The 15835-nt window shown below is 32.8% G+C and overlaps 2 protein-coding genes across 2 annotated transcripts; one reads left to right on the forward strand and one right to left on the reverse strand.

The window, feature by feature from the left end:
- Positions 1–817: 817 nt before the first annotated feature.
- Positions 818–7011, reverse strand: LOC138881430 (uncharacterized). The gene is made up of 3 exons (XM_070161655.1): positions 6865–7011; positions 1635–1748; positions 818–937 (listed from the first exon to the last, which is right to left on the reverse strand). Exons 1-3 carry the CDS (start codon positions 7009–7011, stop codon positions 818–820), a joined length of 381 nt encoding a protein of 126 aa, XP_070017756.1.
- Positions 7012–8270: 1259 nt separating this feature from the next.
- Positions 8271–10725, forward strand: LOC104236330 (NAC domain-containing protein 83-like). Its single transcript, XM_009790238.2, has 3 exons — positions 8271–8590; positions 9285–9565; positions 10353–10725. Exons 1-3 carry the CDS (start codon positions 8410–8412, stop codon positions 10641–10643), a joined length of 753 nt encoding a protein of 250 aa, XP_009788540.1. The 5' UTR covers positions 8271–8409; the 3' UTR covers positions 10644–10725.
- The last annotated feature ends 5110 nt before the right edge of the window (positions 10726–15835 follow it).

Raw genomic sequence — 15835 nt, forward strand, 5'->3', positions numbered from 1 at the left:
CTTTACACTGATTGAAAGAGGCTTAACATTAAAGTAGTCCTTTAACTATGTTTTAAGTAAATAGCTTTTCATTTAAATTTATCAAAAGTGAGCATTTTTTATCTGTAAAATATTTAACAAATTATGGTGGTTAGTTTTGAACAGAATTCTCTACAAAAAGATTTAACCAAAAACATCAGGAAAACATATCAAGTCCTAGAAACTGTAACACACAAAAAAAAGTTGCATTACACACTAAAAGTAGACCAAAAAATAGTAGAAATTGCATCTCAAAAAGTTACACCACATCCTAAAAATAAAACAAAGATAGCATAAACGGCAAAAATTGTACCTCCAAATGTGATTTCCCGCTAAATCCTTTTTTAATACTAGTAGTTCTCATCAAATCTAACAGATAAAATTTATTAAATGTTTAATGGAGACCAAAATATTCCATTTCATAAACTTAAAGGATCAAGACTGATCAAAACATATATTTAAAGAATCATTATTGTCATATTCTCAAAAATCGCAAATCTATAGAGAGCTGAGGGGAATGAGTTTGTGGTGCAAGGCCAGACCAACCGCACCCACAGCAAGAAAAGATTTTCGACTTAAAGATCTTCTTTGAACTGTGCGATTGCAAATCTAGGGAGTAATCCCAATTGCAACATACACTATTCTTAATTTACTTTTAGGCCCAACTCTTTGGAATCGTTTCATTATTGGGATAAGAATATTAATTCGTAAATTGTGCGGGGCGCCTTATTTGATCGCTCTCATTTAACTTATATCCATTTAAAAAAAAAAATAATTTGTACCCATTTTTTAAACAAATTCAACCCCTTTTTTCCTCCTCCTCCTCCTCCTCCTCCTCCTTCTTCTTCTTCTTCTTCTTCTTCTTCTTCTTCTTCTTCTTCTTCTTCTTCTTCTGCTGCTTCTTATGTTGTTGGTGCTGCTATGAAACTCCAGTTCATGAGATGATTGCCATAAATATGTTTATCAGATTATTTAAAAATAAATTATAAATAATTACGTAAGTTAGTAAACAATAATTTGTGAATATTTCCACATACGTAAGTTAGTAGACAATGATAATTCTGTTCTTTTTACGTTTATCGTTTCCAAAATTTATGATTTAGATATTGTTGACAATCTGATTATTTATCTAGTATGTTAGAAAGCTTTTTCAAAAACTTCAGCTTATATAGTACTGAAGTTTATAAATGAACTAAATAACTTCGGCATCTTCTGCTGAAGTTTTTGAAAAAACTTTATGACAAAACTAATGAATCCAAGACAAAAAGCTGAAGTTTTTTTAAATGAACTAAATAACTTCAGCATCTTCTGCTGAAGTTTTTGAAAAAACTTATCCAGGACAAAAAACTTCAGTTTATTCAGTGCTGAAGTTTTTATAAATGAACTAAATAACTTCAGCATCTTCTGTCGAAATTTTTGAAAAAACTTAATGAATCCATAACAAAAAAACTTTAGCTTATTTAGTGCAATTACAAATAAAAACTTCAGCAAATAGAGAACAAAATTTCAGCTACTATGCTTAAGTTCAGCAATTACAAACAAAAATTTCAGTAAATAGAGAAAACTTCAGCTACTATGCTTAAGTTCAACAATTACAAACGAAAACCTTAGCACACTTGGTTCAGCACACTTGCTATTTCAGACCCGTCTACTAGAATACTGAAGTTTTGCGTAATTGTCTTTGCTACTTCAGCCCCGTATGCTGAAGTTACGCGAAAAAGTGGATACGCCTGCAATTTTTTTGCAAACAGGCACAAGTTAAAATGTGACCCAAAAAGCGAGTATAAATACAAATCCTAATATAAAACTTGAAATTATGTTTATTTCATATTTGGTTGTGGGTACTAGTCAATACCGATTAAATTTTATACCAAATAGCAGTATTAATTATTTCATATAGGAGGTGAGATAAATAATTGCATGAGATATTCTAAATTTATAGTTTCATGGGACATCCCATAATTGAAATAAACAACCCCATTTATGTTTTATCATGTGCTTATTTTATACTCGCCCTAAAACTATAAGTAGTACTTCATCTATCCTATTTTTATGTGATGCAGTTTGATTGAGCATGAAGTTTAAAATTCGTTATCTAAAACAAATCATAAATATTTGTATGATCATAAATCATCACACTATAAGTAAATTAAAAAATTTAAAATTAAATAATTTCTAAATATAAAAAAGTATAATTTTATTTATGACATTCTAAGAAAGAAAGTTCATTTCATAAATTAAGACATAAGAGGCAAATTTTAGGCATTTTGGATCAGATTATTGATTTTGAAGACTATTGTGTGATAACCCTTCGGGGTTGCCCAACTGGTTTGGAGGGTGGATGACCTGGGATCGGATCCTCCTTCAATGCCTTCTGGGTTAAGCCTATCGCACAGGATTTGCATAGAGCAGTTTACATCCCCTGTGTGGTTTGCAGGCTATTACATATGGGGAGGTTTATCCAGTGCGCACAAAGCGCTCACCACAGATGCTCACCCGAAGGGCAGAGGTTGTAACGGCTGTGGGTTTTCCCTCTTAAAAAAAAAAAAAAAAAAGAGACTGTTGTGAGGTATCGAAAACCTTAAATCTTACATAACATCTTTGAATTCACCAAGGAAGATAAATGACCGTTTGGACATAAGAATTGTAAAATTCAAAAAAATAAAACTGAAAAAAAATTTCAAGTGAAAATGATATTTAAAAATTAGAGTTGTGTTTGGACTTGAATATAATTTTGGGTTTTTATGAAGTTTTGTGAGTGATAATTTTGAAAAATAACTTTCTTGAGTTTTTCAAATTTTCGAAAAATTCCAAAATTCATCTTCAAGTGAAATTGAAAATTTCATGGGCAAACACCGATTTTGAAAACAAGTAATTTTTTTTTGAAAAAATTGATTTTTTTTTATGTCCAAACAGACTCTAAATATTCCTTTTGTATTTGCCTATTTGGTGAGTTCTTATCCTTCCTTCCAATCTATTTGGCTATTATTGATTAGAGGGAGTAAGTTCTATGCTAATTATTACTCTTCCGCTTCAATGTAGCTGATGTAGTTTGATTTGACATAGAATTTTTTTTTTAAAAAAAAGAAGAATTTTGAAATATATGGTCCTAAAAATTTAAGGGGCAAAAGTCCGTGAGGCCATAATTTTTATGTTACTATAAAAACTTCTCATTAAGTGCAAAATTGATAAAATAAAAAGTTTAAAGTTAAATTATTTTTAAATATAATAATATGTTATTCTTTTTAAAATGAAATAATAAAGAAAATGTATCATTTAAATTGAAATAGATGAAGTACCAGTTACCTATAATTCAGTCCAGTTTCTCTTTTATTTAATTATCTTCTTTCATCGTAATACTTGTGTGCTCTTGTTTCATTTCAAATGGGTCTTGTGTTATTTTCTAGTTATCACATCTTTGTTTCATTTTTTGAGGTAACAGGCTTTCATGACTTTTTACTATATTGAAATTAAGAAAGTATCTTTTTAGATCTTTATATAGTCATAAAACTAAAAACAAGTTTTTAATGAGCTACAAAACTATGTGACTCACATTTTTTCCAACCCGCAATTACACAATCTTAAAACAATAAAAGCTGAAATATTCTGATAATAATGATACTCCCTCCGTTCATCTTTAGTTGTTCACTTTGAACTTTTCATGCCACTTAAGAAATAATAAATGAAATATGTATTTTATAATTTTACCCATAACAATGAGTAGTTAATGATAAGGGTAAAACATGATAAAAATATTATCTTTCTTTTGATTTAGTATGGTGAACAAGTAAAAGTAAAAATATATTTTTAGTAACAGAGAAAAGTTAATGAAGAGAGTAATTTACATCCCAATTTTGACTAAATAAACAATTTCCTAGATAACTATGCCCTAATTTAATAGTCAAAAAAGTGGCCTTTATCTTCTTCTTTTTATTTTTTTAGTTTATTGGGTGTAATTTATGTAATATCTTGGGAGTTCTTTTATTTGAAATTCGATAGGTGGGGATAGGAGAGACTGGCCGAACTTTATTCCCTCTATATAATAATAGGTTTTATTGTTTGCTTTCTTTTGTTTTGCCTTTGTTGGCATCCGAGTTCAATTTAAGTTGCATAGTGATCATTTATGTAATAATGATGATAATTGAATGAAAGGAAAGACAAAGTGAAGAGCACTAAGAAATAATGGAAGTGGATAGGTAGTTGAATGCAATAAAAGATTCATTATATCCCAATGAGAATAGATTGGTTGATTTGATATTGCAATTTGTGGTATTTAATTTCCAACTCTTGACAACTCAAAAGGGCCAGTCTGAAGAAAGGATTAATGAGATGGACATCCCCACTCCTAATTAACTATACCTGCAATGTTTAATATAATAGATGAATTTATAATTTCAAGTTTAAAGGATGCAGAATTCACCGCGCTATTTGTACATCATGCCCCTTTATAATTTTGAATTTAAAAAAATAACCTTTTTACCTCTTTTATATATATAAAAAACAAATCTCTTACATGTAAAAGTAAATCTCTCATGTGTAAAAAAGAAGCTAGGGTCATAAAACTAAAAACAAGTTTGTAAAGAGCCAAAAAACCAATTGACCAGAATTCACCTCATATATGTTTATAAAAATACATTTGAATTAAGTGTACATATATATTACTTCCTTCATTTCAGTTTAAAGAAAGAAAGACTTTTGAAATCTGTAATTTTGAGAATGCCATGAGATTTTGTTACTATAAAAGTATGACATTAAAGATAAAAAAGTTAAATTATTTTTCTATAACAAAAGAAACTGTTCCTTTTAAAACGAGATAAAATGAAATTGAGGTATATATAATTGGAGTTAAAAGAGCATTGATACGTCACTTTGTTGGCTTCAATCTATATTTGTCCCTATGCATAAAAAGAGAGGGAGAGAGATAGAGAAAGATGGATAGCTTCAAATCCAGAACCACATGACCTTTTATGCCACAATGAATGACCAAGTTGTATGTTGCTGGCTGCAGCAGCTTCTACTTTATTGCCAAAGCTGTGTTTCTCTGCACTCGACACGATTTTGCTACCTCTACTAAATACATGTTTCGTAAACGTCTTGTCTTTTTCCTTCTTTGATACTTTCCTTTTTTATACCAGACCAAGGGTTAATTTCCTCTATAGAATTAATTAGACTATTTAGCCTAACTTATATTTATCCATACTTCCACATTCTACGCTCTTTAAGCTTCTTTTTAATTTATTAATTATGGTGACCGAGTAAGTGGCGGAAGCAGGATTTTTACTAAGATAATTTAAAAAATTAAACATGCGAAGAAGCTAAGGAGATTCAACATCTAATATATACATGAAAATAATATTAACCTTTGGGTATATAATTTTCAGTGAAGGAGGCAAGTCAACTCATGCATATCTTGACTAATTTCACGGATTAGCTATTTATGCTTAATTTCGCAAACAATTTCACATAATTATTTTTATATGAAAAAGACTACGGCTTATATTAAACTAATAATTAAGTATTCTTCCATTCTCATAGGTATTTCTTTCCTGCATTCATTCTTTTTTCTGAATTTAGGGATGGAGTTATATGGTTTGTAAGGGTTCAACCTTGTGGAAGTATTATGCTAGGAAAAGATGTAGCAATTTTTTTTATAACTATAACTATAACTCTCTCTCTATATATACCGTAGAATTTTCTTTGCAGAAAAGAAACTTCTAAAGTAATGACAAATATAATTCGAATATATATGCTTTAGATTGCAAGTTTGAATCTCAAGTTGATTTGATCCCCTTGTTAGATTTCCTAATCTTGTCACTGCTTGAATCACTACATATGCAACTTCCTCTATTTCAAACGATGTTCTCTCCTTTGTTTAGCATAACCATGAGAGTAGAAATCACCAATTACAATAAAAGGCAAATACTGAAGCAATTTTAGATATAGACAATTTACATCATTACTTCCTTAGAATATTTCAAGTGGTGCGAAAAATTAATTGATCTTCTCTAACTTGAGTAAACTAAACTTTACTTGTCCAGTTGACCTACAATATTTTACATGATAGTGAATATCTTGTGTGCATGTTGGCTAATTCATTGGTCAGCCTAAGCCGGTTTAGCCATATTTTTTTTCTACTTTTTCTAGGAATCAATGTTAAGCCATAAAAACTTCAAATTTCACTTGAAGTTGAGTATCTCAAAAAAGAATTGAAAATTTTAAAAACTCCAATTTCTAAAATTTCACTTCAAATCACTTGCAAAAATCTAAAAACAGATCCAAATTGTATTCATGTCCAAACACAATTATATTTTTTAAATACCATTTTACTTAAAAAATTTTTTTTTTTTACTTTTTTTCGGAATTTCACAATTTTTATGTCCAAACGCCCACTATAATCTACAATCATAAGTGTCAAGTAATCTGCCTACTAAAATTGAAATAGATGTATTAGCACTACATATTGTAGTTAGGATTCGAACCTATGATCAAGTGATTCACTGTGGAATTTGTTGTCATGTAATTTATTAAATGAGTAATTTGTATTTTGTACATACAAAAAAGAAGGAAAAGAAACTCAAAGGCACCTAGAAACGGTACAACTCCAACAAGATGGTGTTGAAATAATAACTAAAAAAATTGATGGATATGAATTCAGTCAATGCACTAAACATTGAAGTACAAGTAATCAATGCCAAGGGTACATGGTGAGCTCCAGCTTTTAGGTGTGACATAAGGTGACTTCATCCTTACGAAGCACGAAACTCTTTTTACCACTTTTGTGCGGCCTAATTTTTAATTTCATTTAACATTAACAAAAATTTCTTACATTTCTGGTCCAAAATTTACACAATTCATGCTTTTGAAGTCCTCCCACAAATTCTTGTTCTTCCCTTCTTCTTCTTCTTTTTTCTTTTTTTCACTTTCAGTCTCTGCAATATGAATATGCAAAATGATTTCAACTTTCACCAAAACAATGGAATAAAATGACGACATTGTCATATAATATGAGGAAAATTAGAAATGAAAAATTTTAAAAAAATAATTACTCCTCTTTTTCCTAAAATGATAGTATACAAAATAAAAGCATCAATATCATACATAGAAATAGAATAATGCTTTAGGAGTAATTAATTAACATTTAATAAATGCTTAAAAGAATTTTTTTGTCCAATGAGTTACACGTGTACGATAATCATTGTCAAAAAGTTCGGCAACTTTTTCAATTAAAACCAGAAAATTCGACTTGTTGAGTTTTGTACATTCGGAAGAGATGTATCACAAGACATATAACTTTGTTATCAATGATATCGAATTCAAAATGGTAAATTTTCTTATGATATCATCTTACTATTAATTAATTTCTCGATTGGTACATGTTATCCTTGCGCATGAATCACATTAATTTTTTTGTATCGTTCCAATTTTATCGAATATTCTGAAGGGACGACTAAAAATATAATCCAGACTTGTTTGGTTTGTAACATAAGATGAAATAATTTTGGTATAAAATTTGATATTGCTTTATTCAGTACTTAGTTTGTATCTTAAATTTAAAATTGTTAATCAATGTATAATTTAGTACAATAATTGACATATTATTTATACATAATATAACATGGGATAACAATACATGGATAAAGTAATATATGGATTATTAAACATAAAAGACCAAATTACCTTTTGTTTGTTCCTGAAACCCATCATCAACATTCTATACATCCCATTAGTATTAAAGTTAAATGCCTGGGGGAAAAAATCTTTAAAACACTAATTTGCACTATTAATTCTGTATGAAAATTCTTTCATAACTTGTTTTAAACGAAACAACCCCTTAGTGTTCGAATCAGACTGACAAATACAATGTCTACTTTAACTTAACGTATGATTCTTGAATGAAATTATTTATTTTGGTGCAAACACCAAGTTTAAACATAAGGGGACACATCTACCATGTATCCTACTGGTTTTAATTTTTGTTCAAATCTATATACTATAGGTTTAAGAAATTTTATTTATAACTATTTTAATATAGGATAACTTTGAGGTAATTATAGTAAATGAGAAATTTGAATTTGTGAATTTAGAAAAATAGATAGTATTTGAAAAGAGAAGCGTCGAAGGAAAAGGTGATTGAGTCTAATTTACGCAAAATGGGTCGTCCATATTCTATTCCCTTATCTTTCAAAATTCTAAATCTCCTTTCTTCAATTATTACTATAAAGAAACCACACTTTCCCCCTAAACATACCACACCACCTTACCTACTTCTCCTCCTGTTCTTGTCTCTCTCTTCTTTCTTTTGTCTATTAACTCATTTCACAACTTGCAAATGACAGACTTTGAATAATACTATATATATTGTTTTCAACAATTTCTTCTTCTTTTTTGTGGATGGAGAAGCTTAGTTTTGTGAAGAATGGTGTACTGAGATTGCCTCCTGGATTTAGGTTTCGTCCAACTGATGAAGAGCTTGTAGTTCAGTATTTAAAGCGTAAGGTCTTGTCTTTCCCCTTGCCAGCCTCTATCATCCCTGAGCTGGAAATTCACAAGTCTGATCCTTGGGATTTGCCAGGTCGGTTCACACTTCACACCCAAAAGAAATGTGTTCGTGTTCCAAAGCATTTGAGTTTTTTTCAAATTGGTGTTCAAAATTAATGGCATAATTAATCTAAATTAGGGTCAAGTATACCGGCTTAAGGAGTAAAATGTTCCCGAAACTGTCTCTTTTCAAAAAGAAAAATTATTGAAGTTATGATTTTGAGCAGAGGTGGATAATTGGCAGGTTATCTCAAGTTTGGACTAGTCAAACGAGTCAAAAAAATAAAATTATCATGACCCAACTTGTCCAAAGTATATTTGAATCAAAAAATGATTAATAAATCATAACTCACCCACCCAATCTGAATCAACCTCTCTTCCTTCTCTATTTTGTGTTTTGAAAAATATATTGTGAAATGATCAAGTAGTACTAGGGGAAAAAAAGAAAGTAAACTCAAAGCAAAAAAAAACTTGATCATCTTGTATAAGGAAGCTAGAGAGCAATTTCTTTACAGATAGTGAAAAGCAAAGGTGGAACCAGAATATGAAGTTTCTGGGTTCAGGATTTTAGCCATTTTAAATTATTGAGTTCTAAATTAATAAATCAATAATTAGAACATATTAAATAAATTTCTTAAGACTAATATAGACTTTGGACCAAAAGAGTTGTGTGTTCTCTTTAATAGGTGATAAAGGAAACTGAATTTGTATTTTGAACTTGAGTTCAGGTGATTTGGAGGAAGAAAGGTACTTTTTTAGCACAAGGGAGGTGAAGTATCCAAATGGGAATAGGTCAAATAGAGCGACAAACTCAGGCTATTGGAAGGCAACTGGAATTGACAAGCAAATAGTGAGTTGTAAGGGCCAACAATTGGTTGGATTGAAGAAAACTCTTGTCTTCTACAGAGGCAAATCTCCTCATGGTTGCAGAACCAATTGGATTATGCACGAGTATCGTCTTCCTAATCTTGAAACTATTTCAATCCAAGCCAACAACAACCTTACGCAGGTGAATTTTAGTTGAAAGTTTTGCTTATTTTAGGCTCCCAAGTTTTTCTCTCCAAATCTTAGAAAGTTGTTATTTGTGCCCCTTTTCTTTTACTTGAGATTTCACCTTATTGGTAAGGTTTCTATTCCCCACCTTGTAATAATTCTTTCCCTCGTTCCCCAAAAATAATTACTACTCCTATATTTCTATATTTATAAATTTTTCACTTATTCTTATGATCATCGTTTTCTTGTTTACCAATAATTCGTTTTTCCTTAAACTCTTTGTCTAGATAAACACTATCATATACTCTGCGTCCCATCGTATGTGAAAATGACATTTTTTAAATATTTTGAAATAATTTAATTTTAAATTTTTTGTTCTATTCTTTTAATAACATAATTTAATAGCCATATATATATATATATATATATATATATGACCAAGAGCGGATTTAGGGGCGGAAGGGTGTTCACCCGATCCCCCTTCGTCAAAAAAAAATACACTATATATGTAAGGTAAAATCTATTTTTTACCTCGATATATTATGTTTTGAATCCCTTTGACACAGCCCAAAAACATAGTTTAGTGGTCAAGGGGTTCAGAACTCTTGAAAGGTCATTGATTCTATTTCCACTAGCTACAACCTTTCTAACTTTTTTCTTTTCTTGAATCCCCTTGGCCGTAATCCTGCCTCCGCCACCGTATATGACATATTTAGACCAAAGTTTCAAAAGTTTTTTTTTCCCTTAAATTTTGCTTCAAATCAAACACCTCTATATTAACTTGGTGAATTAATCTGGTGCAGGAAAATTGGGTTCTCTGCCGCATATTCTTAAAGAGAAGAGATGGTAAAAATGAGGACGAGAACATCACACATCAGGTGTTTAATAGCAGAAACACAAGTGCAAAGAAGGCAGTCTTTTACGATTTTATGGCCAGGGAGAGGGAAGATTTGAATGGATCAGTTCCAGCTTCAACATCATTTTCTGGTTCCAGTGGGATCACTGAGCTGACTGCTAATGAATCTGATGATCACGAAGAAAGTAGCAGCAGCTTCAATAGTTTTACTACTTTTAGAAGAAAACAATGTCCTTAGAATAGATGGCCTTTCCTTCTTCTTCTTCTTCTTTTGTTCTTTTCTTATTTTTATCTTAATTTCAAGTGCTAAATTCGATTTTCCCGTGGCATTCCATTGGAATAAGCATCTAGATTTCGACTTTCTTCATCTCATCACTATATCGGAGCAAACGAGACCCGATAAAAATTATTAATATAATTATATAACACCCATGCCGATTCAAAACTCTTAGCCATTAGATGCGCCCACTTCTGTAGCAATATTGGAACTTAATATAAGTGCGTATTTTTAGAAAACATTTTAACTATATAAGATAAGCGAATAATGGTTGTGACTGTATCTTCGAGAAACAAAAATGGGCATTTGGCATTGGATATGATTTCCTCTAATATTCGTACAATACTTTCACATAAGTTTTCTTTGTAGCAGATTTTCAGATACAAAATCGGATTTATTATTTCGTGACTAAATTTTAACTTTAAGTAAAAACTCGTAGGAACTTGGAACGTATCATGTATTCTTCTTGCGAGTTCACACCTTCTCAAGGTTGCTTTAAGGTTTTTGATTTAGGCTTGATTTTTTCTTTGTAGCAGATTTTCAGATACAAAATCGGGTTTATTATTTCGTGACTAAATCTTGGCTTTAACGTAAAAACTCGTAGGAACTTGGAACGTATCTTGTATTCTTCTTGCGAGTTCACTCCTTCTCAATGTTGCTTCAAGGTTTTTGATTCAGGCTTGATTTTTGGCTCTTTTGCTTCTTTGTCTATATGTATAGTTCTCCTCCCTCCCCCTCTCCCGTGTGAGAGCTTTGAAGTATGAAATCTTGAACACTAGATTGCTCCTTCTTTTTGGTCCATTCCCTGAAAAGGAAAATACACACGGGACTCGGAGATATACATTTAGATTTAGATGATAACTGCTTAACTCTTTTTTTCATCAGAAAGGTTGTACCCTAGACCGAGAATAATTCAGTATTTCGCGTGTCTTTTGGGTCTAATATCATCATTTGTTGTGGGCTAGCATTGTTAGTAAAATTTAAAAGAACAAAATAAAATTATATCTGAGTGATACGTGACCATGAGTACTTCCATTGTTTAGAAGTAATACTTCTTTAAATGAACAACATTCCAATTTGATGGTAGTATGCTGTCATTCATGGTCTCCAACTCATATGCTCCTTTTCCAGCGATGCCTCGAACCTTATAAGGGTCTTCCCAATTTGGACTTAACTTTCCCGCATTAGCCATTTTTGTTGACCGAAACACCTTTTTGAGGACGAAGTCCCCAATCTTGAAGTATCTCATATCTGCTTTCCTGTTGTAATATCGCTCAATAATCTGTTTTTGAGCCGCCATCCTTATTAGTGTTGCTTCTCTCCTTTCCTCTAATAAATCCACACGAGACTCGAAGATATACATTTAGATTTAGATGATAACTGGTCAACCCTTTTTTTTCATCAGAAAGGTTGTACCCTAGACCGAGAATAATTCAATATTTCGCGTGTCTTTTGGGTCTAATATCATCATTTGGTATGGGCTAGCATTGTTAGTAAAATTCAAAAGAACAAAATAAAATTATATCTGAGTGATACGTGACCATGGGTACTTCCTTTGTTTAGAAGTAATACTTCTTTAAATGAACAACGTTCCAAATTGATGGTAGTATGATGTCATTCATGGTCTCCAACTCATATGCTCCTTTTCTAGCGATGCCGCGAACCTTATAAGGGTCTTCCCAATTTGGACTTAACTTTCCCGCATTAGCCATTTTTGTTGATCGAAACACCTTTTTGAGGACGAAGTCCCTGTCACACCTCCTTTTTACCTACACCCCGTAAAGGGCATAAATTCAAGGGAGTTTTTCCAATTAAAGGACAATCGAAACGGGGTTATTTCATTTAAAGATTCAGAGTCGCCACTTGGGAGGTTTATGGTGTTCCAAGTCACCAGTTAAAATCCCGAATCGAGGAAAGCTGACTCTATTTACGGTCTGCGAACACAGAAATCCGGGTAAGGAATTTTGTTAACCCAGGAGAAGGTGTTAGGCACTCCCGAGTTCCATGGTTCTAGCACGGTCGCTTTGATCATACTTGGCTTATTAAAATTGTTTAATTACTGACTTTAGATCCTATGTGCATTTACCCTTTACCGCTTTTAAATCACTTGATTACTCGTAGTTAAAGAATTGAGTTACGCGTACGTATACTCTTTTCCTTTGGCGCGTCAAAAATCATGTCACGCGAACGTGTCCATAATTAATAACACTTTATTAATATAAAAAAAGAAAGGTTTGACCAAAGTTGCGCGTGTCTAAAGCAAACTACGAAAATTTGTCATTTTGTATGATTAAATAGTAGACGGCTCACCTCGGACTACATGAGCTAATCTAATTAATAACCTGCAAAAACCCATTTTTATTATTAAGAAGGTTTGCTCGAAGCTGCGCGAACGCATACTCTGAATTAGTTTTTAGAATTGTAATCATGTCACGCGAACGTGTACACAATCACAATTGTATTTTAAACGGCCCTAAAGGTTTCTCTACGAATATTCAACAATTATTCCTAAAATCGAGTCGGGATTGCTAAGGCCACGAGTTCCGGGCTAACTACACTGTGAAAAGCAAACGGGCTAACTCAAGGCACATGGATATGCAGCCCAGAAGTATTCCCGTGGAGAAAGGGTCTGGCAGCTCATTTGCCAGGCCCATATTCTTTTGCTTGAAATTACTCCCTTAAATTTGGTCACATGACCAGTTCGAAGATCCAGGCGAGCTGGACATAATCCCCAAGAATCAGCACAAACCATTGTCCAAAACCTGATTTCTTAAAGCCCAAAGCTATTTCTCTAATAATTCATTTGAAACGCACTCGCAAAGAATCATACCATAGGGCATGTATTAAAACTGACGATTGAATCATGAAGACTAAAAGTTAAGCTACGATCTGAATCCAGCAAACTTTAGCGGAATAAAACAAATTTCAATATAAGAACGGACAAAGACAACAAAACTACAACTTCTGAAAACAAACCTTACAATGAACACATTAAAACAAATGCATAGTCCCTGAAAATGCAGGTAGGTCCTGGGCAAATTCTTCTTAGTAACCAAACCTATATCATGAGGAGCATGGACTGAACCACACTTTCACATTTTGGAAAGGTTAAACGAGCGCAAGAAATCAGATCCAATGAAACTAACCAGCAAATCAAACCAATGAGAGCCACAATCAGAATTTGCACCCAGAAGAATGAATCGATGCACTGCTTGCACAGTTTGAAACATGACAGATTTTCAGCTAAACAATTAAAGGTAAACATGATAAAGGGAAGGTCAAACTACTCTACACATTCTAACAGTTTCCCAAAGACATGAGTGACATTCATGAACAAGACATAAGCATGGCTGAGCTTAGCACTGACTTACAGCACTGTAATAGTCCAATAGTCTAACATTATTTATAACACATTAATGCAAATCCCAAGTCTGAAAAGGAAATATACTACAAACTATATGACTAACTACTCATAATGATTAACGAGAGAAATGCGCAGAAATCACAAGAAGACCAATAGCCTCTGCTCGAAAGAACAAAACAGCCATTTCAGCTTGATTTCATAGGCTTCTGGTCTAGATTTACTCAAGGTTCAAATGTCCTTACATACCTAAAAATGTGAAGAAAGCAACAACGAGATAATCAGAAAACCCAGCAGCAGTAACAAGCAGCAAAGTGGACCTCAAATCCAGTGGAACAATGTACCAAAACAGCTCAAAATTCCAGAAAATGCAATTCAGCAGACCAGATTGCAGTGTCAAACACACTTTCACACAAGCAAACACCCAACACCTAGCCTTAACGACTAAGTCTCAAGCCATCTTAGCCCTTGATTGTTCAAAGATGATTTCAGAAGTGAGAGCCTCAAGAATTACAGAAAAAAACTTTCAATGGAACAGTGACTTTTTTTAGTTGTTCTGATTTCTCCTGTATTTCAGCCTTTTCAGTCTCTCTAAGGTGTAAAAACTGTCTTGAATGAGAAGGAGACTTTCTTTTTTAAGGCTGAGGGTCTGTTGTGTGCCTTCCAAGACAAGGCAGTCAGATTCTTTCCAAAATACCCTCATAGGGCATCTTTCAAAACTGATTTTTGGACAGCTGTCCATTTCCTTTATATATTTTCAATTTACAGCCTGTTTTCCTTAACCATTTTGGGTTGTTGTCCATTTAGGAAGCTTCCCATTAGTTATTAAAGATTATTTAAGTTGAAACAATCTCCAAAATCACCCCCTAAAGTTCCCCATTATTCACTTACCCCCCCCCCCTTAAATTCTGAATGCTCACAATCACAATAACAATAACCAAACGGGCTGACCCTTTCAAACAAATTGAAATTCAAAACAACTATTGAAATTATGAGAAACTAGCTTGAATACCCTTCACACATAAACATGAATTCAGAAAATGTTCTTGAAACAAGAATTAATGCGAACAATGAACAATACTTGATTTAATTCCAAAATTAATTCACAAATGTGAAATGAAACCCAGTGGAAAGAAGAAAATCTCATGAATTGAAACCAAACCAAACTCAAACCTTACGAAGCCAATTGTCATCGACAACTACACAAACAAGCTAACTAACAGACTTACAACCAGAACATAATGCAATTAAGCAAGAGACGAAAATTCTGAAGGACGAAAACTGGACAAACAAACAACCAAGCAAACAAACAGATGAGATCAACAAGAAAGCAATCGACGCAAAGGAAATTCTCCCAAACCTGCTTCGGCAAGAACTACATGCTCGAAAAAACTTGGAGGAGACAGTGAACCTTTGACGGTCATTAATCGGTTGTCCTTAACAAAAGACAAACGATTAATGACGGTATTGGTTCACTTAACCTTGCTAAGCCAGAAAGGAACCCAAGGAGAGACTTGGCTATCCGGACCTCTGCTCTACCACTGACGGACCATTTTGAGATGAAACCAACATGTATTTGAGGCAGGAAGGAGATGAGGGGTTGCATGGTGTGATTTTGGGTGGATCTAGGGATTTTAGGGTTTCAAGCGCTAACCTCAGATCTGAGATTCGAGGCGATGGAGGGGGATTTGAGAGGAACTATTTGGATATTTGGGATGGGGAGGTGGAAGGGAGTTGATGATGTTAATTCGCTGGCGATTGGACGCCGGCGACGTCACCGGACGGTGGGGAA

Source organism: Nicotiana sylvestris, chromosome 11 (genome assembly GCF_000393655.2).
Source record: "Nicotiana sylvestris chromosome 11, ASM39365v2, whole genome shotgun sequence".
NCBI classification, from domain to species: Eukaryota; Viridiplantae; Streptophyta; class Magnoliopsida; order Solanales; family Solanaceae; genus Nicotiana; species Nicotiana sylvestris.

What these genes read in the sequence shown, in the direction of transcription:
- LOC138881430 (XM_070161655.1), bottom strand. Translation starts at nt 7,011, where the DNA reads ATGTCGTCATTTTATTCCATTGTTTTGGTGAAAGTTGAAATCATTTTG. An exon ending in ACTTCAAAAGCATGAATTGT is followed by an intron (nt 1,749 to 6,864) that starts GTAAATTTTGGA and finishes AAAAAATTGCAG; the next exon opens with GCGTATCCACTTTTTCGCGT. An exon ending in TAGCAAGTGTGCTGAACCAA is followed by an intron (nt 938 to 1,634) that starts GTGTGCTAAGGT and finishes GGAGTTTCATAG; the next exon opens with CAGCACCAACAACATAAGAA.
- LOC104236330 (XM_009790238.2), top strand. Translation starts at nt 8,410, where the DNA reads ATGGAGAAGCTTAGTTTTGTGAAGAATGGTGTACTGAGATTGCCTCCT. An exon ending in TGATCCTTGGGATTTGCCAG is followed by an intron (nt 8,591 to 9,284) that starts GTCGGTTCACAC and finishes ACTTGAGTTCAG; the next exon opens with GTGATTTGGAGGAAGAAAGG. An exon ending in CCAACAACAACCTTACGCAG is followed by an intron (nt 9,566 to 10,352) that starts GTGAATTTTAGT and finishes AATCTGGTGCAG; the next exon opens with GAAAATTGGGTTCTCTGCCG.